A 26,315-nucleotide genomic window follows, 5' to 3' on the forward strand; every position below is an offset into this window, starting at 1 on the left:
TTTTTTAAAACATGTTTATTTTATTCACATTTATTTTAAAGCACACATCAGATTATTTTTTGAAAAATTCACAGTTTTAAACAGCTGTATATTTTTTTTTTTAATGGCACAATTTGTATAGCATCATTGTGTTATGTCCAACTGAATAGTCCAATTAAACAATACCTGTAAATACCTGTATATAAAATAAATATTACTTTGGTAACAAAAGTCCTTGAAACAACTTGGGATGACAAAAAAATGACTAATAAGGTTCCTTTGGACTATAACACGACAATCTACTGTATTACAAGACAGTTCAAGCAAAATATATGAACTGGAATGCTTAGTATACAATGACCTGTGGAATCAACAAAGTAATCCTACAATTTAATCTGTCACCAACTAGCTTTGTATAACATAAAACCAGCTGGTGGCAATTTGCTTCAGCAAATGGGAAAGTGGAATTGATTGTGTTACTGAACAAGTAATCATTTTTTTTCTAACAAATAACCTGATGTTTTCATTTTCAAAGATGGCTGTACAGGTTAGGGAGAATTCAGTGCACTAGACAATGTACAATGCTGCACCATTTTAGTGGTCCAAAAGGGATGCACCAAAAATAAAAAAGTGCAAACATAATGAATATTCTTAATCCCAAAATGTTCCTAACTTCATGTAATTCACAAACAAAGTAATGCATACAACTAAGGCATGTGTGTTCACTGGCCCTTGCATCAGTTGTGTAAAAGAGGCTCCACAAGAAAAAGTAAAGTGAAAGTTCATTATGTATGCACTGAAAATCAAAAAAATACTGTATAATTTTAAACACATTTTAACACTACTCAAATCTATTTTTATTACTTTCCCTTATTCGTCTGTACCTGAAGGAGGAGAGTCAGCACTCTTAGCCAATCTGCACTTCTAACACATTGGGTTTGATTTACTAAAAATGGAGAGTGCAAAATCTGGTGCAGCTCTGCAGAGGAAACAATCAGCTTCCAGTTTTTCTAATCAAAGTTTAAAGTGGAACTCCAGGCTCCCCCCCAAAAAATAGATTTTTAATATAATGACACTTACCTGCCCAGGGATCCAGTGATGTCCTCTATCGAGCAGATGCTTCAGGCACAGGTGTCAGCATCCTAGGTAAAGGAAACCAGCAGTGAAGCCTTGTGGCTTCACAGCTGGCTTCCTAGCATGCTATGCTTTGTGAATGGTCCCACAGTCTTCTGGGACCTGTGAAGTCTCTCAAAAGGCTGCAGGGTAGGACAGGGGGGGCCTGTCAAAACCAGGTACTCTCTCCCCCTCCCCTACAAAAAGTGCCAAATGTGGCAGTGGAGGAGAGGAAGATGCAAACAAGGAAACTTCCCCTTTTGGGTGAAGTTCCACTTTAATTGAACAAGCTAAAGTTAGAAGCTGATTGGCTACCTTGGATAGCCGCACCAGATTCTGAGTGCACCAGTTTTAGTAAATCAACTTTTTTGAATATACTTACTGGTGGCAATAGAACAGGAATGACTACATCAACCTACTGCGATCCGTTGTCTAAAAAGTTGCCTGAGGAAGGAGAGGAGACTAAGACAGCCCAAAGAATATAGAGGGCATCGAACCCATTGGGCTGCGTTTCACCAACTTTAGAGCAGTGAAATCTCCTAAATGCTGCAGGGTACACCATAAACTTGTATGATTTGAGGGTGCGGAGGTGAGCAGGTCTGAAGGTGCAGGGGGCCCCTGAGATCAGGTTTGTAAATAAAGTTCTACAGAAAAATGTAAACTGTAACTCTGAGCAAATGTTAAAAAATAGTCAATTAAGTATGTAGTTATAACACATTTTAAAATGATTTTTTTACAACAGCTAGCAAAACTGCACAAATCTATATTTTGTTTCCCGTAATCATCTCTACTGAATATAGAGAGGGACAGACGTTTAGACAGCATTTTACTGCTTTTAGAGCAGTGAATCTCCCAAAGTGCTGCAGAGTAGTCTATTAACTTGTACAATTTTGTGGCTGTCCACTTGGAATATACATATAACTGAAATTCTAAGATAATGACTTTTGCCTGGAGTTCGGCTTTATACTTTTGTCACTTGTAAAGCCGGATATTCAGTGACTTACTTCCCTCAGATCATTAACTGTCAAGCAAAAAGATGTGAGGCATTGCACATCCAAAGACTGTAAAACACTGGCCATACCCACTCTATAGGTAAAGACATTTTTATTCGAGAGTTTTGACACAATTGCCTCGCTTTTTTGAGCCAATTAGAAACCACAAAGATAAAGGTATAACAAGACATACAAAAAACCCTTCTACAATTCCAAAAAAAGATAAGAGTACCTTTATAATATATTCTAAAACACATTTAAAAATTACAAGCTGTCTTTTATATGGAAACATGCGCTTATTAATAAGCATTGATTTCTTAATGAAATATTTAAATGAACATTCCTCCTGGCTGCTGCAGGAAACACAGGACACAGTAGATTTATTCATGGCACGTAATGTTGCAAAGTCTTCAGTGATGTAGTTGGTTTAAAAATTAAAGGTCTACATGAGTTCAAATCTTTATTCACTTATCTAACGTCGTAAATTTGCACTTCCACGGTGTTTTCCTTGAAGGGATAAAGCATAATAAAACATAAAATTATCCAAACGTCCTTTGTAGATATATTTTATGGCAATGCATACAAACTTTGATCATAACATTGGTTGGTTATAAACTCTGGTATATTTCACAGTTGAAATACATTTGTTTACCTGAATATTACCTTTAAAGATAAATGTGATATTTTCTAGCCATTAATTAATAACTATGTAGTGCTCACCTAAATAACAAACAAATGTGCAGTGAATATCCCCTTAGTGAGAACAGTAAAATAATAATATCTCAAAGTGAAATAAAACAATGTTCCAATCCACATAACATCAATAGAAAATCCTCCTTAAAAAACATGATTGTGTTTTCTTAGTCTAATTGTGCTGCTCACACCATCCCTCCACCTCAAACTGAACACTCACTTACCCTTTTTATTACCTGTCATGGGAAGGTTACCAACGCTTACATATTTCAGTGCAGAAATCTTCCAATTATATATGCTTCCCTTTTTTTTTTTAATAACAAATCTTCTCCATTTCACTTGCATTAAAATAAAAGATAAAAGTACTAACAGTGTAAAATCTTCCACTTAATAGCATTTAAAAACCATAACAAAGTGACAACTCACATGATACTAGTGCATACATGCACTATTAAAAAAGCCAAAAACAACAACTTTAATACTGCACACAAATCATGCACACAGCTCTGTCCATTCCTGTGGCATGTTTACCCTCAGTTTAAGTTTGCATAACTAGGGTCTGCCCCGGCATGTTTCGTCAGAGATTACTTCAAAAAGGGGACAGCCCAGTTATGCATAGCACTTCTTAAATATTAAATATCCATGGCAACCCTGTTGAATTCTGTATATGCAGTAAAGCATGATTGATATACTCACTGTGGAACCTAAGGGGTTAATTGTCTGCATTCTATAAAAAGGCTGTTTGATCCTGACTTCTCTGATCCTCCCCTTCTTCCAGTGTCCCCCTCTTATCTACTTCTAAGAGATATCATGTGGAGTCAATCTGCACATGCTCAGTTTGGTCTGTATTACTAGAGAGGTTTTTTCTTGGGAGAGTGCATGTGATCAGCACAGGGCCAATCAGAGGTCAGGGGTTCTGCATCCTCAGAGCATAAAGAAAACTCCTTCTACAAGCTTTAACATGTACTCTGCTGAACACTGATAGAAGTCACAAGACTGTTCTAACCGCTGATGAGAAAAGGTATTTAGCAGTTTATATTTATTAAAATAATTGCATTTCCATGTTGTGTGTACTATGGGAGACCAGATAGAGTGAATGCAGGGTCCTGGGTTTAGTAACACTTTACCTTAGGAGCACTTTAATCACTTGTATACTAGGGCAATTTTTTATTTTTGGTGCACGTTAAAATATTAATTTTTTATTGGAAATTACCTCAAATCCCCAAACCATTATATATTTTCTGAAAGCAGAGGCCTCATAATAGAATAAAATGATGGCAGTCAATTTTTTTTTTAATGTGGCACAGTTCCACAACTTTTTCTCAAACGCATATTTTCTGGAAAAAAATATACTAAAATTAATTTTAGTACATACACACTATTATACCCATTTTCTTGTTAAAATATAAATGATGGGGTTGCATCGAGTAGATACCAAACATGTCAGGCTTTAAAGAGGAACTAAACACTCCTACAATTTACAGCCAAGCACAGATCTTGCTTGATTAACTGTATCCTCAAACAGAGAATAATGGCTGTGAACCTGGAAGTGATGTAATGCAATTTGCTTCTGGGTTCATTATTTGCAGGGGGGGGGGGTTCTCAAAGTTACTGTCATTCACCACGGGGGATCCCAGGAACCACTAAGGGTCCCAATGGTAGGGGTGGCAGCTTTGGGGCCCTTTAAAAGTTATTGATCAGTGCTAGAGCTGCCCAGATAACTTATACTTTAACTTGTTGTTACAGTTGTCTCTAAAAATCAATACCAAAGCTCATGGCTGTAGGTCTGTGGTACTTTACAGATCCATGGGTACTGTGACAGCCTCTGAGCATTTTCTTCAAATCCAGAGCTGTTTCACTGCTGCTGGCATTAACCACTCTCTGACAAATTGTTTTTTCAAAAAAATAATAAGCACAGGAACATGGTAAAGATTGACTTGATATGTCACCTTGAGCTCTGCTTCTTGGCATTTCCAGACTTCTCAGTCTACTGTATCTGTTACCAGCATAGCATTTTTCCTACAAATCCAGAGCAGTAGCACAGCCACTGGCACAACCCAGTCTCTGCGGTCTTATCAATCACCACTGTTAATGTTGAAGCAGAACTTGGAAAACACTAACCGTACCTTAATTATCTGGTAATTTGTGAGTTAATTTAGTTTGTGACATTCACTCTCTGCATTCTAGTACTGTCAAGACCTCAGGTAATTTGTTTGCCACTTATCAAACCTCCTGAAGCAGTATAACCCATATGTCCAAGATTTTGTACAGTCCTGTGTCCCTCAATGGACAAGAAAGAAACCTATACACTTTCCTTTCAAACACAGCAAAACAGCTAAATACACTATTGCAATACATATATGATAGTGGTTTGTAATTGACAAAATTATTTCTATACATCTAGCCCTGAGATTTACATGTCCCTGTCACATGACTAAGGCTGGTCATACACTATACAATTTTCTGTCCAATTTCTGCCCAATTTTCTTTAGATTTACCTTCAACTATGTAGTGCAAGGGCCTGCTTAATTGGATACAAATGAGATTTGACCTCATATTATATGGTTTTTGGTAAATCTAAATCAAAATTCTCAAAAAAATTGTATAGTGTATGGCCAGACATAGTCCTGTCTGACAGGAGCCTGACCATTCTCTGCTGCAGTTTTACTTTCACACCCCTGCTCCTTGAAGGGATAGTGAAAGGAAAAGGAGCACAATTATATCCTCATCTCAGTGACCCTCTGTATATTCTACAGATCAGCATGCACTGAAATGCATCTGATTGTCTCTTGTGCTGTTTCTCCCTCCCTCCATGAGCTCTGCTGTACAGGGACTGCAAGAAATTGATATCAGGTCATGTTAAGGTTCATATGCTTGCTTTAAAAACTACATTTAATAGTGTATTAATGATTAGAGAGCTGCATTAATTTGTGTCTTTTAAATCTACCTAGAGATTAGCTATTATGGATCCTTCCACCAAAAAGTAATTTCAGTTTCTGGCAGCTAGGTAGTATAATTGCTTTCCTTTGTCTCTTGGGAAAACCAGTATTGAGATCACTGCACTTAGTGCTTAGGTCTGCTCACGTGCTGCAGCCATTTTAAATGGTTTTGGACTCGTTTTAATATTTGTTATGTTTTTCAGAGTGCAGCAGGAGGATTTAAACTTGAAGCAGAGATGTGAACTATACCAGCGTGGTCTAACTACTCATCAAAAATCTGTTTTTGGTCCATAACATCGCGTACCCACCTTACATTGCACAAAATAAGTTTGCTATGTGCAAATACAGTGTATTAGAATTGTGCATGGGAAGAATAAAGATTACAAGAAAAATCTTGCATGAAGTGTAACTTTCTTTCTGCTTGGTACATAAATTTTGCCAGCATGAAAATACACTCAGCCAGCTTCATATTTTCATGATCACATCCATTAATCAGGCTGCAAATTTCAGATAATCGCAGGATGACAAACAGAGAAAATGTGCACAGTTGCTTACAACAGTAGACCTAAAGCCATCAATTTGTCTGATAAATCCAACTGAGGACCTAAAAAATGATGGTATTAGTAAAAAAAACAAACTCCATGCACTTACAGGAGCATAATGGAGAGGTCGTCTGGGAACATGGCATCAGACTCATTTAGTGCGGCCAATTTACTTCTCAGCAACATTTTTTTTTTACTTCTACACACTGATTTAACTGGCTGACTATTCAAATTAGAAATCTCAGTATAACCTTGAATGACTTTTAAACCACTTAAAATGTGACAAGCACAGTGAGAACAGTGATTTACCACTATTCTTTTTCATAGATCCAGTTTAAAATCTGGATTGGTAAATAAAAATGATTTATACCTGCTGAATCTGCCTTGTCCATGTGTTCTTCTAGCAATGTATAAAACTCTATAGAATAAATATGGCTCAGTTTGCATTAGCTCAAAGTCATGGAGTTCAGCGTGGTTCAATCTCTACCAGAAAGGTTTTTAAAGCCCAAATATTTTTTGGTTTAGGTAGAGTGAGGAAGGAATAAAACTGTTTTTTTATTTTTTTGTCGGTCTCCACTGGAGACATTTTTCATAATTTCCTGTCAAAGACACACAACAGGAAGTTAGAGAATAACTTTTCCCTCTCAGACAGTTCTCAAGAGAACAGGTATCCCTATTGTAAGATTTCCCCTCACTTCCTGTCTTCTTACAACTTTATTATTTTGGACTTCACTTCTGTCCAAGTAACAATGGTCATGGACAGAGAGAGAGGGCGAGACTCCCTAGCAGGGACAAAGACAGCAATAAAAACCTGACAGGAGATCTATCACTTCCATTTTCATCTAGAATAAAAAAAAGTTTTGGATAGAGAAACTTTCAAATCACCATTGAATTCTAAGAGTTGTGCTTTTTGCATTTTTTTCAAATTTGTGGTTTAAGCCATTTACTGTATTGTCATTTCTACTTGGCCAACAACAGTGATAATAGGGTAATAGAAAACAATGATATAGGGGCCTTGTATTTTAGCCTTAAATTGGAAAGTCCCACCATTACTGAAAAGAGAATGTCACCTTGCTTGCAACCCAGCAATCATCAATCAGAATGCCATCATGCTTAACTACACTAACAGCTCTATACACCCAAAAACATTGCCCTTCAGTTTGTCAGAACAGAAAATATTTGCTCAGAAAGTGTCAGAGCAGAGAGATCCCGTTGTCTGCTACTTGACCTAGGAACACTTTGGTATAGTGTACTCCACAAAGAGCTCAGCACTGGCCTCCTCAGTCTTCAGCACCTGGGAAGCCCTCACCCATAACTCAGCTGAAAATGATTGACAATGCAAGGTTGGTATTCTATTAGAACATTCCTATCTTAATCATAATGGATATTAATTGCTATGCATATTCTATAACATAATTCAGTAATTTATCTTTGGTTTAATATTTAAGGCAATTAAAAAAAAAAGATCAAACATATTGAATAAAATGTCATACATATAATTCTGTAAGAGTAACAGTGTTTCAGAAAGAGTGCCCTACACCATCATGCATCGACTTTGGTTAGACTCTTTGGTAAAAATGGTTGGTTAGTTGGTATGAGTTCCAAATGAGGTAATAGCTAAATTGCAATGTATTAGTCAAGGATTAATAATGTTACAGAAGTAGATAATTCAACCCTGACATAGGCAGCAGGATTGATGTTAGCAAAAGAAAATTGCTTTTAGTGGTGAAATATTATACAGGATTAGGGCATATTTAAAGCAGTACCCATTTTGTGGCGAGCTGCATTTCTTCTTCTCAAGTATTGTGAAATCTTCTCTTCTGATAAAATACATAAATATGTGATACTGAAATTTAGCATGCCAATAAAAAGTACATTAGTAACCTGGGTTTTGTTGAACATCATCTGTTACAATGGTAATTGTATGAAGCATTATTAGTATGATCATGACGAGTAACCGTATTCTCTCAGCAACTCCTAAAAGAAGGTCTCCATCATCCATGTAATTATCCTATTTTTGTTTTGCATAGACACTGATAAGGGCAAGCAGTGTGTAACATTTTAATCCTTGGATAAAGCCTAGCCTTGTAAGTACATATCTGTTCATGTTGTCAAGATGAGTAAAGTTACTAGCTTTGAATTTTCTTTGGCGTACAGTCAATTTGTCCTCTGGATTTGTGCAGTCTGTGGGGCATAGGACGAGCCCCTGCTGGCATTCAGCAACCAGTCTTCCATAAGGGTGGCCCAATCATTCAGGGCTTGGAAGCAGCTTTCCCCTTACTTTTGCCTCTTTTCAGTCTATCAAAGATGCAGTTCCATGGAGTTCATACACAAAACCTCTGATGTGCTGCTGCTCCTTGTCAAAATGTTAATTACCCCCTGTGCAGTATCCACTGTGTAATACATCATTGTGATTCAACAAATCAGAATAAAACAGGCCTTTTTTGCATACATTTGCAAATACAAATGAAGCCACACTGTGAAGTCACCTCTGAGGGATCCCTAACTCTATGATTAACTGCATTCCAGATTATAGGACATATGGACCAGTGCATAAAGAGAGAGCATTCTTACCTGTAGGAAGCCCTCCCCTCCTTCAGCTGTCTTTATTATTATTATTATACAGGATTTAGCTAGCACCAACAGTTGGAGCAGTGCTTTACAATATAAAGGGAGACAGTACAATATAATAGGGTGGGACAAGTGGTATAAAAGATTAACTGAGCTCATGGAAGTGATAAATATTTAGTTGGAGGTGTGATAGGCTTCCCTGAAGAGATGAGGTTTCAGGAATTGCCTAAAGGTAGCAAAAGTAGGGGATAGCTGGACAGATTGAGGTAGAGAGTTCCAGAGGATGGGAGAGGCTCTGGCAAAGTGCTGGAGGTGAACATGGGAGGAGGAGACAAGGGAGCTTGAGAGCACAAGGTCATGAGAAGAGTGCAGAGGACAGTTTAGGAGACAAGATTGGTGATGTTGCTCGGGGCAACGTTGTGAATGGCTTTGTCTCCTAGATTGTAAGCTCGAAAGAGCAGGGCCCTCAATCCCCTCATGTTTTGCATTGTATTGGTATTGTTCTGTCACATGTTCTGTCCCCCTTTGTAATGTACAGCGCTGAGTGAACTATTGGCACTTTATAAATACTGTATAATAATAATAATATGTTGTTAGCATTTTGAATTTAATTTGCAGGGCAATCGGAAGCCAGTGGAGGGATTTGCAGAGAGGGGTGACAGACACTGAACGGTTGGTAAGGTAGACGATTCTGGCTGCAGCATGCATGATCGACAGAAGAGAAGATAGCCTACAGAGAAGTAGAACTATGAGAAGGGAACTGCAATAGTCAAGGCAAGAGATAACAAGGTAGTGAATGAGTAGCTTGGTGGTTCATTAGTTAAAAAGAGGTGAATATAAGAGATGTTACGGAGGTGAAGTCTACAAGATTTTGACAGCGATTTTGATTTGGGCCCAAAAGGATAGGTCAGAGTCTAGGATTACACTCTGGCTTGAGGGGAGGGACTGATATTTACATTATTGATCTTGATGGAAAAGTCACAGAGGAGGGCACGAGTGTGGGGGGGGGGGGGGATATCATCAGTTGAGTTTTAGAGAGATTTAAGTTAAGGAAGTGGTGCAACATTTATACTGATATGCCGATTAGTAAGTTAGTAATGTGAAAGAAGACTGAAGGAGCGAGGTGTGGAGTAGAGATAGATTTGGGAGTCATAGGCATAGAGGTGGTATTTGAAGCCATGGGAAGTTATCAGTCGGCCAAGATAGGAGTTGTAGATAGAGAAGAGAAGGGGTCCAAGAACAGAGGAGTCTTGGTGGACCCTACAGAAAGAGGAATTGTAGAGGAGACAGAGTTATACAAGTAGGAAACACTGAAGGAGCACTGTGATAGGTACAGTTGTGTCCAAAATTATTCAACCCCCAATGCTGTAAAGGGGTTTAGGGACTATAGTGTACATTTGGAATTGTATTCAGAATCAAATCCTACAAGGACGTTGTAACTACCCAAATGCAACTAAAATGACATCAATTGTTTATGTAATACAGTAGTAAATGGTTCTTATGTGGTTTCTTCATTGCCACAATTATTCAACCCCTTAAAGACTACCACTCTGAAGAACAGAGGTTCATACAGGTGCTTTCCATCAGGTATTGAAAACACCTGTGGATGTCACCGAGCAGCAATCAAGCATAATAAGCACCAATTAGGCAGCTTTAAAATGACTGTGATACTCAGCTCCTTCTAGACATTTACTGGTGTGGTTACAAACATGGTGAAGGCAAGAGAATGGTCCAGGAAGACAAGAGAAGAGGTGATTTCTCTTCACAGGAAGGGCAATGGCTATAAGAAGATTGCAAAGATGTTAAACATACCAAGAGACACCTTAGGAAGCATCATTCGCAAATTCAAGGCAAAGGGCACTGTTGAAACGCTACCTGGTCGTGGCAGAAAGAAGATGCTGACTTCGACTGCTGTGCGCTACCTGAAGCGTAGAGTGGAGAGAAGTCCCCGTGTGACTGCTGAGGAACTGAGAAAAGATTTGTCAGATGTGGGTACAGAAGTTTCAGCCCAGACAATAAGACGCACACTGCGTAATGAAGGCCTCCGTGCCAGAACTCCCAGGCGTACCCCCTTGCTGTCTCCAAAGAATAAGAAGAGTCGACTGCAGTATGCCAAAAGCCATGTGGACAAACCACAAAAGTTGTGGGATAGTGTTCTGTGGACTGATGAAACAAAATTAGAACTGTTTGGGCCCATGGATCAACGCTATGTTTGGAGGAGGAAGAACAAGGCCTATGATGAAAAGAACACCTTGCCTACTGTGAAGCATGGTGGAGGGTCAATCATGCTTTGGGGCTGTTTTGCTTCTGCAGGTACAGGGAAGCTTCAGCGTGTGCAAGGTACCATGAATTCTCTTCAGTACCAGGAGATATTGGATGGAAACGTGATGCAGTCCGTCACACACCTGAGGCTTGGGAGACGTTGGACCTTTCAACAGGACAATGATCCCAAGCATACCTCCAAGTCCACTAGAGCATGGTTGCAGAGGAAAGGCTGGAACATTTTGGAGTGGCCATCGCAGTCACCAGACTTAAATCCGATTGAGAACCTCTGGTGGGACTTAAAGAAAGCAGTTGCAGTGCGCAAGCCTAAGAATGTGACTGAACTGGAGGCCTTTGCCCATGAAGAATGGGCGAAGATACCCGTAGATCGCTGCAAGACACTTGTGTCAAGCTATGCTTCACGTTTAAAAGCTGTTATAACTGTAAAAGGATGCTGTACTAAGTACTAAGATTGAATGTCACTTGGGGGTTGAATAAAACTGATAATGCTGTGAGCACAGAAAAGACATTTGTGGTTATTTCATTATAACTGTTATGTTATATTTGTCTGACCTACAAGTGCCTCTTTAATGTAAATGTAAGCAAGATGACTGAATGATCAAAAGCAATGTCAAACTGGCCAAAACACTCAATTTCAGTGGGGGTTGAATAATTTTGGACACAACTGTAAGAGGAGAACCAGAACAAAGCTGAATTTCGGAGACCAAGGCAGTGAGGTCAACAGTATCAAAGGCTGCAGAGAGGTCTAGTAGCAAGAGTATGGAGTAATAGCCATTGGTTTTAGCAGTTAGTAAGTCGTTAATGTGTTTTAGTAGGGCGGTTTCTGTGGAGTGCTACCGAAAAAAGCCAGACTGTAAGGGGTCAATAAGGTTGTTTTCAGTGATATAGGAGTTAAGATGGTTGTAGACTAAGCATTCTAAAGGTTTAGAGGTGAATGTGAGCAAAGAGATGGGTCTTAAGTTGTTCAGGTTTAAGGGGAAAGTGCCAGTAGATAGGGAGAGACTGAAGATGTGAATGAGATCATAGGATAGAAGAAGAAGAAGAGGGTGACCGTAGTAGTTGCGAGGGAACATGATCAAGGGGACAATTGGTCAGGTGGGCATTTGAGAAAAGTTTGGTAACCTCTTCAGTATTAGCCAGTTCAAACAAGGAAAGTGTAGTTGCGAGGGAACATGATCGAGGGGACAATTGATCAGGTGGGCATTTGAGAAAAGTTTGGTAACCTCTTCAGTATTAGCCAGTTCAAACGAGGAAAGTGTTGAATGTACTGTAACAAGGTATGTTAATTGGGGAAGATATCTGTACAGTGGAGGTGTCCACATGTATTGAGTCACTCTTGTCTTTAAAGTGATTGGCAATCTCTTGGGCAGTGAGGGAGTTAGTGGAAAAGGGGGTGGGGGACAAAGCAGTGGAGAGAGTAATTGTATTTTAGGAAGGCAGATTTATATAGGGAGAAGTCCTGCAGCGATTTGGTTATATGGTACAGTCTTTAAAGAGCATGACAGTGTCTCTTAGGATTTCTGGTTTTGCCAGTTTGCCAAGGTTGTAATGGCCGGGGCCTCATTCTTGTGTAGTTAGAGGAGCAAGTGCATATAGTGAGGATGAGAGTGAACTGTTGTAGACAGAAGTGGCCAGGTTAGGACAGGAAAGGGATAAGATTGTGTCATAGAGGTGGTCAGTAGTAGGGAAGGGTTAGATGGTGAATGTTTCTACAAGTACTCGTTTGCTGCTTGGAGGGATAGGTGTTTGGAGACAAGGATACCATGAAACTGATGAGGCTGTAATCAGATAGAAGAAAGGGGGTGTTGGCGAGGTGGCCAGGAGTGCAGAGATAGGAGAATACAAGGTCAAGGGTGTTACTACTGGAGTCAGTGGAAATTTCTGCCCATTGTGTTAGGTCACAAGATGAGGTTAAACTAAGAAGCTGAGATGTAGTTGGACTGTTAACATTAACAGGTATACTAAAGTCACCAAGAATGATAGCGGGTATTTCAGAGGAGAGAAAGCAGAGAAGCCATCAAAAAAGTGTGATACTTGTAGAGGCGGCCAATAAATCACTGTAATCACTGTACTGGAGAAAACAGACTAATACAGTGCCTCTCGAAAAGAGATGGATAGAGAAGGAGGGGTAGGAAGGACTTGGAAGGTGCTCTGTGGGGATAGAAGGAATTTAACTCCACCTCCTTTCCATCCACTAGGTCTGGGTGAGTCCAGTGGAAGCCACCATGGGATAGGGCAGCAGGGGAAGCTGAGTCAGAATCTTGAAGTCACGTTTCAGTTGTGGTACGTATATTAAAGCAAAGGGAGATAAAAAGGTCATGCACAGATGTGAGCTTGTTAAATTTTGAGCGGGTATTCCAGAGGGCACATGAGATTGGAGAGTTGGTCTTTGGAAGCAGTTCAAAAATGGAGGGCTAGGATTGGGGGAAATGTCCCCAGAGTTTAAAAGAAGGAGGGTGAGGGAAGTAAGATGGGAGCTGGATGTATATGAGCGCAAATATCTTACTGCCCTGGTGTTTGTCTCAGCATGTGGTTTCAGTATTTGAAGGAGGTGATGGATGTAGTAAAAGGGAGAGGGTAGGCGTGAGGGTGATATGTATAAGCTGTGGGGTGGAGATGAGGGGTAAAATAGGGATAATTTGAGGTCAGAGAACACTAATGTGAGAAGAGTAGAGGGAGCATATTAGTGGGCATCAGACTTTATAGGAAAGTAAATATCAAATGTTCATTTGCTTGCTGTTCTTCCAGATCGTGTTGTATCTTCATACAGCTTTAGTTATCCTGTTTTAGTTAAACTGGGGGTTGAAACTGTAACAACACTCGTAAACGAAACACTCAGAAAAGAAACATTCTGTTCACGACTGACCCCTGTCTGCGACTTCCCCATCAGCTAAACTACATTTATAGGGAGATGGGGCTGGCAAACATTTGTCAATTGATGACATAAGGGTCTGATAACAGACACTTGAATGGGAGGGGGAGGGAAAAAAAACAGACCAGTCACAGACACAGGCTACAGTCATAAAAGGTAGCTAATTATATGATTACGGAGGCAAAAATCAAATCACCAGTTATATAGACACGTTTAAAGGCTATTGCAATCAGACATTTACCATATAGCATAGCAGTGTCAATTATCAGTTATACATGGCATGGAGATAGAACAGGTGGATATTGCAATCAGACATTTACCATATAGCATAGCAGTGTCAATTATCAGTCAAACATGGCATGGAGGTAGTACAATGTTTGGCTTCTGCTGAGTTGCTGAGCCTTTAAGTGGACAGGGCTGATTTTAAGCAAGTCTATCAATTCATGCATTGCTATATATGTTCCATAGCAATCCAAACCTTGACAGTTTAAATTTAGTGAAAATTTATAAAGGTGACTTGAAGGGCAGTCTAGCTTCCCATACAGTATATTTGCAAATGCATGCAAAAACAAACTCTGTTTTTAACCTGAGATGTTGAAATACGTTAGTTTTTTTTGTGCTAACTACCTGAAGAGTGCGTTGATGAACTTTTGCATTGCTAGCCCAAAGCTATCTATCAATACAACGTAAGGCAGCATTGCATATTGATTGGCAGTCAACATCAGAAATTCTGTCACGGTATTGGCAAACTTAGGTTAAGTATGTATAAATTTCCATAGGCAGTGGAGCTGGTCTAGCAGAATAATACATCAAAGGCTGCAGTATGACCATGGTGATGATTTCCACTCACTTCCTGTCCTGATGACCATGTTTTACCAGACAGGAAGTGAGGGAGAATCTGCAACAGCAACACATACAAAAATAAAAATGATTTTTCTTTATTAGTGTAGGGGAAGGCTAGAACCCCTAATATTTTTTTTTTTGGCCATTTTGAAGATTTTCCCCCACTTGCTGTCCCAGGGTTACATTTTCCACCCCATCCAAAAGCTAGACTGAAAATGTTTAAATAAATGTTAATGTATACAGTTCAGAAATAGCCAAGCACATGCAACAGTAGTGAACAACAGAACAGTATTAAAATTAGTATGCTGCAAATCATCTTTCTGACAAATTTCATTTAAAAATTCTCACCTGGCCCCCGTCTGCTGATGTCACTATCATAGCCTTCAATAAGTTCTCCTGGATAACTCTCAGAGGCACTCACTGTAACCCCTCGATCACTTCCCAGACTAGTCAGACTGCCAGACAAGCCACCAGAGTGGATGCCTCCAAAGTGTTTCCTGCTGGTAGGTGTCAGTGTGGGTTCAGTACTTGAAACTGGGGACGAAAATATGAAGATCTACATTAGTGTTCAGTATAGACATTTCCTTTTCACACTTAAGAAAAATCTTTATTTTTTCATTTTGGACAGAGTAAGGAAGGGTTATAGGTGTGGCACCCCTCCTAGTTAGCTAAGGGGAGCTAGCTGATTATTTTTCAGACAAAAAGGCCAAGTAGCAGCTTGGGCAATAGCCAGCTAGGTCAAATTCAGGTCAGGGCTGAGAGGCTCTGCAGACCAGTTCCTTGATACCTTCCCTTGCTCCAGAATCTTGGAGGAGATTCTAGAAGCAGTGGACGGGGATGAGGAGGGGCTGGTCTGCATACCCAAGGGACTCTGGCCAATACCCAAGCGGGAGGCTTGGCATGGGACCAGAGCAGCCCATAAGTATGACCGAGCCTGCTCAGTAGCAGGAGAGTTCAGGTGGAAGATGTGAGAAAGACCGAGATGCAGGAGCTTGGGAGGGGGCCCAGAGGGAAGAGGTCTACCAACAACCAGGAATATGAAAAGGAGGATAGCTCAGCCTCAGCAGCCCCCAGAGCAAGGACCACCTGTACAGCCAGGAAAGGAGCCAGCCCAGGAGAAGGTCTGAAGGCAGCCAACTACCTACACCAGCTCACAGGAGAGATACTGAGTAATTCTACACCCTCTGGGCCAGTTAAGAGGAAAAGAGCAGTCTGGTGAGGAACCTGATGAGCTCCTTACCTGGGACTGTTCAACTTACTGTGGCAGGCATTGGATCCCCTTGCCAAGGGATTCCCTCAGGCAGCTGGATAAGAAGAGGATTTATCTGGGGTGGTACACTAGCAGAGACTGGAGAGCTCTCCCAGAAGAGAAACCCTTCTATGGACTTGTACATAGTTGCTAAGGATTTTGTCCTCAGACCACTGTTCCTTGGGCAACCCATACACCCCTTACCCCACCGAAGTTCAATACCCCTGATAAAAAAAAAACAAGCTCAAGGACTGTTTACTGTATCTGGAATGCAAGTCTGTGAAAAATGTGTTTTGTTTGGCTGTGCAGAACTATAGGGGGATTTCTACATAGATCATGTTATCTTTTTTTCCTTTTTGCCATCTGTGTCCCATTGAGAGGATTTCCCTTTACTTGCTGACCCATCACCAAACAGGAAATGAGAGGAAATCACTGGTTGTCAATGGGGTTGGTAAAACTAGTGTCCCTATTGTTAGATTTCTCTATTCCCATTTTGGCAACAACCCAAAATTGGGAATATTCTTTTACTTTGATTCTTGGCAATAAAGGTATATGGGACAAAAAGAAAGGGTGAATCTCCCTAATAGGGACACAAACAGCAAAAAAACTGAAAAAGGTGTTCTTGTCCCTTTGTATTATATCCCAAACTAAAAAAATGCCTTTAGTTATACTTTATCTGTTTCCTTTCAAGTCAGACAAATAAAGTGAACAATCAAAATGTCATCCCTGTTGGATCTAGTAAAGGAATATATTGCCAAGTATGTGATCAGTATTAGAAACTGGCAGAACAGAGAACAAAAATATTCCCCCAAAATGTATATAGGCATTTTATAACCACGGTGTACATTATTACCTAATAGGGGCACCGATACCCAAAATTCAGCTTACCGTTCTACCTTTTCTAGCAAATCCTATCATCATGAGACAAAGAAACAAAGCAGGAGCATGATTTTTAAATTTTTGAACACCATGAAATGAAGAAACACTGGCGCTTTTGAAACTAGTCTTTTCACCTATAACTCACGTACCATTTAATATCTTTCCCCTTCAAATCAACAGGCTGCAACCCCCTAACAGGAGAAGGTAAGAGCTGATCATGCATGAAATGTGCTTATTCATCTGGTCAAAGAACTCTTCCCTTATGAAACAAGGAAAGGTAAAGATGAAGCTACTATTGAAAAAAGCAGAAAGAACAAATATTACATGCAGGTCATGAAACTAACACTGAAGGAAAATGCCAGCTCCAAATCATACAGTCTCAGCATAGCCAACTTGCAGTTGTCTTATCAGACGCAAAGAGGACCTTCTCTCAGTACTTTAAAAATTAAAAGTCCTGCAGCTACAAATACTGTAGCTGATGACTTTTAAAAACAGGTACGTCCCAGCCCATGGGAGTCCAGCGCTGTCTTCCGACCGCCGATTCTTCTCACCACTGCTGGATGTCTGGCGACACCATCTTGAATTTGGAAACTGGCTTGTGACTTCCTGATGAATCACAACTGGCTCCCCCAGTGCATATGCACAAGATATTGCATGGAATAAGATATTAACCACATTCATTAATAACACCCTGCTTTCCATGACATACTATGTATATTCTTGGATCCAGAAACAGGCTTTCCCCTCTGTGCACGGTACACAGTATAGTTAGGATTTAACTAAACATTGACAAAGCGTTGCAAAAAAAGATACATAAAGTAGCATGGTATGAGAAGCAGGTAGTATGTGTAATCAAAGTGGAAGGTTTCACTTGCATGGAGAAAGGTAGATAAGCTGTTCTACAGTCAGGTCCATAAATATTGGAACATCGACACAATTCTAACATTTTTGGCTCTATACACCACCACAATGGATTTAAAATGAAACGAACAAGATGTGCTTAAGCTGCAGACTGTCAGCTTTAATTTGAGGGTATTTACATCCAAATCAGGTGAACGGTGTAGGAATTACAACAGTTTGCATATGTGCCTCCCACTTGTTAAGAGACCAAAAGTAATGGGACAATTGGTTTCTCAGCTGTTCCATGGCCAGGTGTGTGTTATTCCCTCATTATTCCAATTACAATGAGCAGATAAAAGGTCCAGGAGGTCATTTCAAGTGTGCTATTTGCATTTGAAATCTGTTGCTGTCAACTCTCAAGATGAGATCCAAAGAGCTGTCACTGTCAGTGAAGCAAGCCATCATTAGGCTGAAAAAACAAAACAAACCCATCAGAGAGATAGCAAAAACATTAGGCGTGGCCAAAACAACTGTTTGGAACATTCTTAAAAAGAAGGAATGCATCGGTGAGCTCAGCAACACCAAAAGACCCGGAAGACCACGGAAAACAACTGTGGTGGATGACCAAAGAATTCTTTCCCTGGTGAAGAAAACACCCGTCACAACAGTTGGCCAGATCAAGAACACTCTCCAGGAGGTAGGTGTATGTGTGTCAAAGTCACCAATCAAGAGAAGACTTCACCAGAGTGAATACAGAGGGTTCACCACAAGATGGAAACCATTGGTGAGCCTCAAAAACAGGAAGGCCAGATTAGAGTTTGCCAAACGACATCTAAAAAAGCCTTCACAGTTCTGGAACAACATCCTATGGACAGATGAGACCAACATCAACTTGTACCAGAGTGATGGGAAGAGAAGAGTATGGAGAAGGAAAGGAACTGCTCATGATCCTAAGCATACCACCTCATCAGTGAAGCATGGTGGTGGTAGTGTCATGGCGTGGGCATGTATGGCTGCCAATGGAACTGGTTCTCTTGTATTTATTGATGATGTGACTGCTGACAAAAGCAGCAGGATGAATTCTGAAGTGTTTCGGGCAATATTATCTGCTCATATTCAGCCAAATGCTTCAGAACTCATTGGACGCCGCTTCACAGTGCAGATGGACAATGACCCAAAGCAGACTGCAAAAGCAACCAAAGAGTTTTTTAAGGGAAAGAAGTGGAATGTTTTGCAATGGCCAAGTCAATCACCAGACCTGAATCCAATTGAGCATGCATTTCACTTGCTGAAGACAAAACTGAGGGGAAAATGCCCCAAGAACAAGCAAGACAGTTGCAGTAGAGGCCTGGCAGAGCATCACCAGGGATGAAACCCAGCGTCTGGTGATGTCTATGCGTTCCACACTTCAGGCTGTAATTGACTGCAAAGGATTTGCAACCAAGTATTAAAAAGTGAAAGTTTGATTTATGATTATTATTCTGTCCCATTACTTTTGGTCCCTTAAAAAGTGGGAGGCACATATGCAAACTGTTGTAATTCCTACACCGTTCACTTGATTTGGATGTAAATACCCTCAAATTAAAGCTGACAGTCTGCAGTTAAAGCACATCTTGTTCGTTTCATTTCAAATCCATTGTGGTGGTGCATAGAGCCAAAAATGTTAGAATTGTGTCGATGTCCCAATATTTATGGACCTGACTGTATGTGCAAAGCATGGCTTGTGGAGCAGCTGCAATTTGAAATTTTATATACACATAAGATATATTGTGTTTATATAATTAAATATGGATAATGGCATTAGAAATATACATAACATGGGAAGCCACAGATTTTTATAATTGCCATAACCATACGATTACTGATAGTAACGTATAGTCTATTTCATTTTAAAACTTATTTGATTAGGTATAGATGAAATATTGCATTGAGTATTTCTATTTACATTTACCATCAATTCTTTCCATTTAATTTGTTTACCTGGCCAATTTTTCAAACACAAAATCCAATACAAAAGGTGCAGCGCTTAAATATGTGAAATATAAGCTAAAACTGATAAAATGTCCAGATGAGATGACAAAATTATATTGTATACATATGCTCCGATGCCGTGCATGTGACATAAATATGCATCAATAAAGCGTAAAAAATGTGAACAGTCCACACATAAAAAGTGACTGATGTGCTCCACGTTAATTGATAGTGAGTGATCCTTGCTTCTCAGACGATCAATCAGGTGATGTGTCAAAGGGGTATTAAAAACGCACACTCACCAGAAGAAAGATCATGTAGCGCATGGTATGAAAGATAAAGCCGGAAGTCCCCCTTAAGAGGTGGTCAGCCGATCAGGTCCAAGAACTCTCCTTCCTCCCTGGTACTCTGCCCCACAGCTATCGTCCTCCAGGAATGGGCTCTGCGATGGTGTTGGCTCATGAAGAGCCAGAAAGAAGAATGCCCATAGTGTAGTATTTCAACATCCAAAACGTTTATTCAAAGTATAGCAACTCAGTATGAACAGCAAAAAGGAATCAGCACTGACCATGTACAGTATTAAAGATGGCCGCCGGACCTCCTTGTGGTCTCGACGGCGGCGTGACGTCACCGCGTATGGCTCCTCCTCTACGCGTTTCGTGCACGAGGACGTAATAATGAGGGGTATGCACATAGAGCCGGGGATGTCATTCAATTCAATATATAGTCGGGTTGAAGGATGTAGATCTTATTTTATCTTACCATTATGATCATGGTTTTTCCCCATTATACTGACAGCAGTAGATGATTTAGCACATTTTTTATATATATATTGGTATATACGTAATTTTACTCAGTTTTGAGGTTTAGTAGTATATTTATCCTTTGGATCTTGTATTTAATGATTCTCCTTCCTGATCCGATAACTGTTTACTTATTCAACATACGTCATTATCTTTGCGCCAATGCTAGTTCTCTTTTCACATCTGCTGTCAGTTATTCTAGGAGTAAAACCTATGGTACAATTGCACTTTAGTCAGCACGTGTATGTACTCCAACAAAATGTCGGATCGGGAGTGCGCGTCCGCCACCGCGCCCGCTCAGAGGTTTCCTTGTGCACACGCGCCACCCCGACTATATATTGGATTGAATGACGTCCCCGGCTCTATGTGACGCACATCAGTCACTTTTTATGTGTGGACTGTTCACATTTTTTACGCTTTATTGATGCATATTTATGTCACATTCACGGCATCGGAGCATATGTATACAATATAATTTTGTCATCTCATCTGGACATTTTATCAGTTTTAGCTTATATTTCACATATTTAAGTGCTGCACCTTTTGTATTGGATTTTATGTTATGAGGTTTTTTGGTTGCCTTTGGTGTATCAGCTGCTAGTTAGTATTGGCGCTCGCTTTGTTTCCAATTTTTCAAACACAGCTCAGTGAATGAATAAGGTGACTGGCCATTCCTCCCCTCCCCCCCCCACAACACACTTTACATATGAAGCAATATGGAGATTCAATTAGTCACAGTGTGATAACATACAGTTAAAAAAAATCAATGAAAACCCATAAGACTCTGCAAATCAATCATTATACCCTATATTAATTTTTTTTTTATTTGATAAATACTTGCTAAATACTGTAAATCATTAGATCTACAAAACAGTATAAACTTAATGAAAAAAAGTATTATCATTAAACTTCACACCATTAGCATTTCCCTTTAATTCATTTTCTGGTGACTGTGTGCCTTGGGATGTTCTATGTCAATGGGCAACAGGGATGTGCATACAGTAAATATGCAAGAAACCTTTACAGTTCTTGCAATATTTGACAGTCTCTTGTAATGTTTAAACATTATTTAAATAAAACTCTAAGGTGCCCTTAGCGAATTAAAGTAACTGTGTCATAAAAAAAAAGTACAGAAATGTTAGACTCCTAGTTGTCATGAAGACACTTTGACTTGAAGATTAACTCCACTTTTGTTGAGGTATAAAAATTCTCTCTGGGTGATCAATGTACATTTCATTTTTGTTGCTCTGATTAAATAGCGGTTTGCTTCACCACAACTTTTGCAGACAGAATGGGAGGAACTCATTCTTTATAATCACCTACCTGCATTGCACCATGCACTCCCAGTGTTCTAATGAAAAATTTGCATGGCCTGTATCCCTTTAGAAGTATTGAAGCCAAAACCGAAAATTCCTATTGAAGGGACTATCTAGAATATGACTTGTATCTAAGTGCAGACTTCTGGGAAAATCACTGAGCCAAACACACAAGCAGGAAATTGTATTTCTGCTTGGGAACCCCTCAAGATTGCCAAATTGCACTGAATTTTACAGAAAATTACTGCGGGCGCAAATTGAAAATGAAAGGTAATTTTTAATAACATTAAATTACATGGCTTATATAGCAATTGTATACGCCATGTTATTTTTTTTTATTTGCTATATTTCTTTTGCACGAAAGTGGAGTTACCCTTTAAATGCTGAGTCTCTGACCTGACACAAGTACAGAGATAAAGAATGTGACACTTTGACACTCATTTACTGCCTACATGTTCTGGGTCTTTGACTCAAAAGCACTGAAGCCAGACCAGGGGCGGACTGACAACTCATGGGGCCCCCGGGCAATAGGGAATCATGGGGCCCCTGTGTCCTTGCCCAAACTCAAAAAAAGCCTATGAAAAAGGTACCAGGGGCATCTCATGGGGCCCCCTACTGACCCCGGGCCCTCGGGCAGTCCCCGAGTTTCCAAATGGTCAGTCCGCCCCTGAGCCAGACACAGCCAAGGCTTCTAGCATATGCAAGAGCCAGCAATATCAACGCCCATACTTTTTACATGACAGAATCACTTTAACCACATTCACTTATTACAGGCCTTGCCCACTTTTCAGTGCTTTGGAAGAGTGAACCCTGACTCTCATTTTCTCTGGTGGGCCTCAGGAATTATAGTATGACCCTGGACAGAAAGAGTTATGTAGCACCCTTCCTGTATGGGGGCATTACAGAGGGCTCGTCTCCAGCAGGGAGAAGGATGGCATTTACATTAGGGTGAATCCATGGCCACAGTAGGGAGCATTACGAAACAAGGAAGGGCACCAGTCACTTTAGGATTTTTCAAAGTTTTATTGCTTTGGCTCACAGGAAGAGAGGGTTAGACATTTAGTAGGAACCAGGCTTCCAGACTCTATTGCTTTGAGCATTTGCCAGGACTCTTCAAAAGCAGACATCCATCGGGCAAAAGAAAGGCCAGGACTCCCCAAGAGCAACAATCATTGCCCCTTCAGCATATATCCATCGGACTCTTCTACACCAAAATGAACCTTCCTTGATTAGGCAGGGTGGCTCAGCTAAACCTGTGTTAGGCCCATAGGGCTCAGGCCTACACAGCACAAATTCAAAACATGTCCTCCCCAGGCTGAGGCATAGGGTAGAGAGAGCTCGCCAGGCCACTCGATGAGCTTTTATAACCTCACCCAGCATGCACCACTGCAGAAATTACTAGTGGAAGCAAGCAGGGACATAAAGGCTCAATAGCAAACTACTTACCAAGCCCCATAGCTATGGCCCAAAGGCATCAGGGACACCTAGTGGTGACAATAGCTTGCCACAGCAACTCTACAACATAAGGGAAAGACCCAAGTCCTGGGGACAGAGAGCTTGCCAGGCCCACTCCCACTCCCTGAGCTTTTATACCCTCTCCCAGCATACACCACTGCAGAAACTATTAATGGGAGCCAGCATGGACATAAAGGCTCAATAGCAAACAGCAACTCTAAAACAGAAGGGAAAGGCCCAATAAGCAGCTAACTATTGTCACTGGTTAGTGTTGACACCCAAAAAATATAAATTTAGACCCCCTAAAATACAGTGTGGCTAAAGTTATATTTGTTTAGGTTCCTATGACTCACAGATACATTTTCACATTCTAAAGACACATTTGTAGAATTAGCAGCTGAATGAAAAGTACAAGGGATCCTTGCTTACTTTGTCATTTAGTATTGGCGGCAGTAATATTACAACAGTATTGTTCAAGTGGTACAAGTAGTGCAGTTTTAACTTCCGGATCATTATGCCATTACATATAGTATATTATATATAATGCATCACATTTCATATACTGTAAAAAAGGCATTAATGCACATTTAGAATGAGAGCTTACCTGAATCTATCCTAATATTTCTAGTTTTTTCTTGTAGCGTTGAAGTTTTGTCATCCAAACTTGATGTGCTTAATTCAGAGTCACTTTCACTGTCACTGAAGGCCGCTGAAAAGAAGATAGTGCCTGATTAACGTAATAAGCTTTAGTCATTGTACGTGTTGATTTAGCAACTGAGTGAACTTTCTGCAATTATTTGCTCTATTTGCTCAAAGAATACTCATTATTTGTTTCATAACAGGCAATGTCCGTGTGAATAATGTGGTAATAAAACACATTAGCCAAGAACACATCTTTGCATTTCTACATAAAGGACAATATAGATGCTGAATTGTGTATATTTCTGCTTCAATAAACTGATAAGAGTTGAGATGTGCTTTCCCTGCTCTGGCCCCAGATCTTTACCGTCAGGAAAAGTAGATTCTGTTGATGGAAGTGGAACTGCAACCAAACGCTGGCTATACCCTGAAAAATCCAGTGCGGTATAAAAAAACTTTATTGTTCTGGACAAAAACATGATAGCCCTGCCTAGCACCTCCTTGTTTGTCATGTTTTGCCCAATGACAAGCAAAATCAGGGCCCATGTAACTGTAAAAGTCTAATTGTTCAATCAGACAGGATAATACAAAGCAAACTGCCCTATTTCTTTTTCTCTTTATATAACTCTTAGTGCTTTGGGATGCCTTTGTTGTGTACTAAAGGTTACATTTGTAAAACAAAGATTTAATATATATAGTGAAAAATATTAAATAGTAGTTTAAAAACTGCCTAAACAATTTATAAATTCATTGCAAAGGCTCAAAACCTTCTCTGTACAGAATCTCACCTAAGCCCCCTCTCGATTCAGTGATGTGCACTGAAGTCCTGGCTATCCCGGGACTCTCTCCCCCCCTTTGGCTGAGACAGTAGTGGGAACCATTGGCTCCCACTGCTGCCAATCACAGCGAGTGAGCCAATTAGAAGAGGGGACAGGGCCAAGCTGCTGCTTGTGGGTGAATGGATACACAGAGCAGCGACTGGGGAGTGTATATGCTCGGGTGCCCCCATAGCAAGCTGCTTGTTGTGGGGGCACCCAAAAGGAGGGAGGGGCCAGGAGCAACGGCGGGGAACCCAAGGAGAGGAGGATCCGGGCTGTCCACCTTTTACAACATGGTAAATGTTACATCCGTATTTAGGGTGTAACATGTTACTGTGCATCAGCCGACCTCTTCCCATCATCCCCCATGACAGCAGGCATATATATTATCTGCTCTGTGCAACAATATTGCACAGAAAGGTCACACACCTTCTCTGACAGTGCTGTCTGCTCTTCCCTTCTTTGGGTGTATTCTGTAGCAAACCAAATGCTCAGAAGGAACCCTTGTGTGCACGCTCATGAGCCAGGCTTTGTGCATCTATAGGCACATACACACACAGCACCAGTAAGTCACACATCCATTCCATCCACACAGTTTGACTTACAGTAGCAGGAGCCTATGGCTCCTCTGTTCTTAGTTTCAGCAGGATGTGGTGGTGTGGAATAATGCTGGAGCTGGATGCAGTGATGGGGCAGTGACAAGAAGCCCAGTGTTTAGGGAAAGGGGTAGAAAGCAGGGTCATATTTTAGCTTAATGAATAGTATTTACACTTTAGAACCACTTTAAAGAACAACTAAAATAAAATTGATCCAAAACAATTATTGTTTCCCCGTAAGCATAGCATGTCTGATTCTACTTCAGTTGAACTGCTCCCCACACCTTAAGCAAATGCATATGAAAATAAACAAAAGCAACACACATGCTAGCCATTATTTGGAGTAAGCAGCTGAAAACATCCTTCATGAGTAAGCCCAGGGACAGGGTGCAATGCGTCAGTGAGGTGGCTTGATCGGAGACTGCCGAGACTGCTTTTACCCTTATAACATATGGATGTGCATAGTGTGCAGCAATTGAAACCTTTTTCACTTCTTGATCTGAAAATATGGTGGATGGGTTTATAATTGCAAATATGTTTGTGGGTCCGGGGTGTACAAGGTGGCCAGTACGGGATTGTTTTTTTGCTGGCCTGGGTGCACCCTGAATGCATTGGTATGGATACCCGGGTTTCCAGAATGTAAGATGGCCGTGGCTTTGCCTCCCTAGCCAGTGATATTTAAAGAGAGTGAGGAGACACGTCCGTATCCCTGTTGAAAAAGTCCGGATGTGACGAAACGCGTCCGGGGCACGTGACGTGGTGACGTAGTGACGCTCTTCCGGAAGTGCTGTGGCGGCCATCTTAGATCCTGGAACACGCGGTTGTGTTTGTCCTGGAATCCTCTACATGCGGTTGTGTTTTTCTTGGAATCCTCCACCGATGATTTGTCTCTCCTCCAGAGTGGTATGGTGATGATACCTTG

General features: G+C 40.5%; 1 protein-coding gene across 1 annotated transcript; it reads right to left on the minus strand.

Moving 5' to 3' along the window:
- Nucleotides 1-24,049, minus strand: LOC149460854 (uncharacterized; the record flags this gene model as incomplete). The annotated part of the gene is made up of 4 exons (XM_089679191.1): nucleotides 1-2,591; nucleotides 8,025-8,078; nucleotides 15,176-15,361; nucleotides 23,945-24,049. Coding segments are annotated over 4 exons (380 nt in total), but the record flags the coding sequence as incomplete, so codon positions are not given.
- Nucleotides 24,050-26,315: the final 2,266 nt, after the last annotated feature.

This window comes from Staurois parvus, unplaced genomic scaffold (assembly GCF_062004578.1).
Source record: "Staurois parvus isolate SC_StPar_1 unplaced genomic scaffold, SC_StPar_1.0 ptg000220l, whole genome shotgun sequence".
In the NCBI taxonomy this organism is placed as follows: domain Eukaryota; kingdom Metazoa; phylum Chordata; class Amphibia; order Anura; family Ranidae; genus Staurois; species Staurois parvus.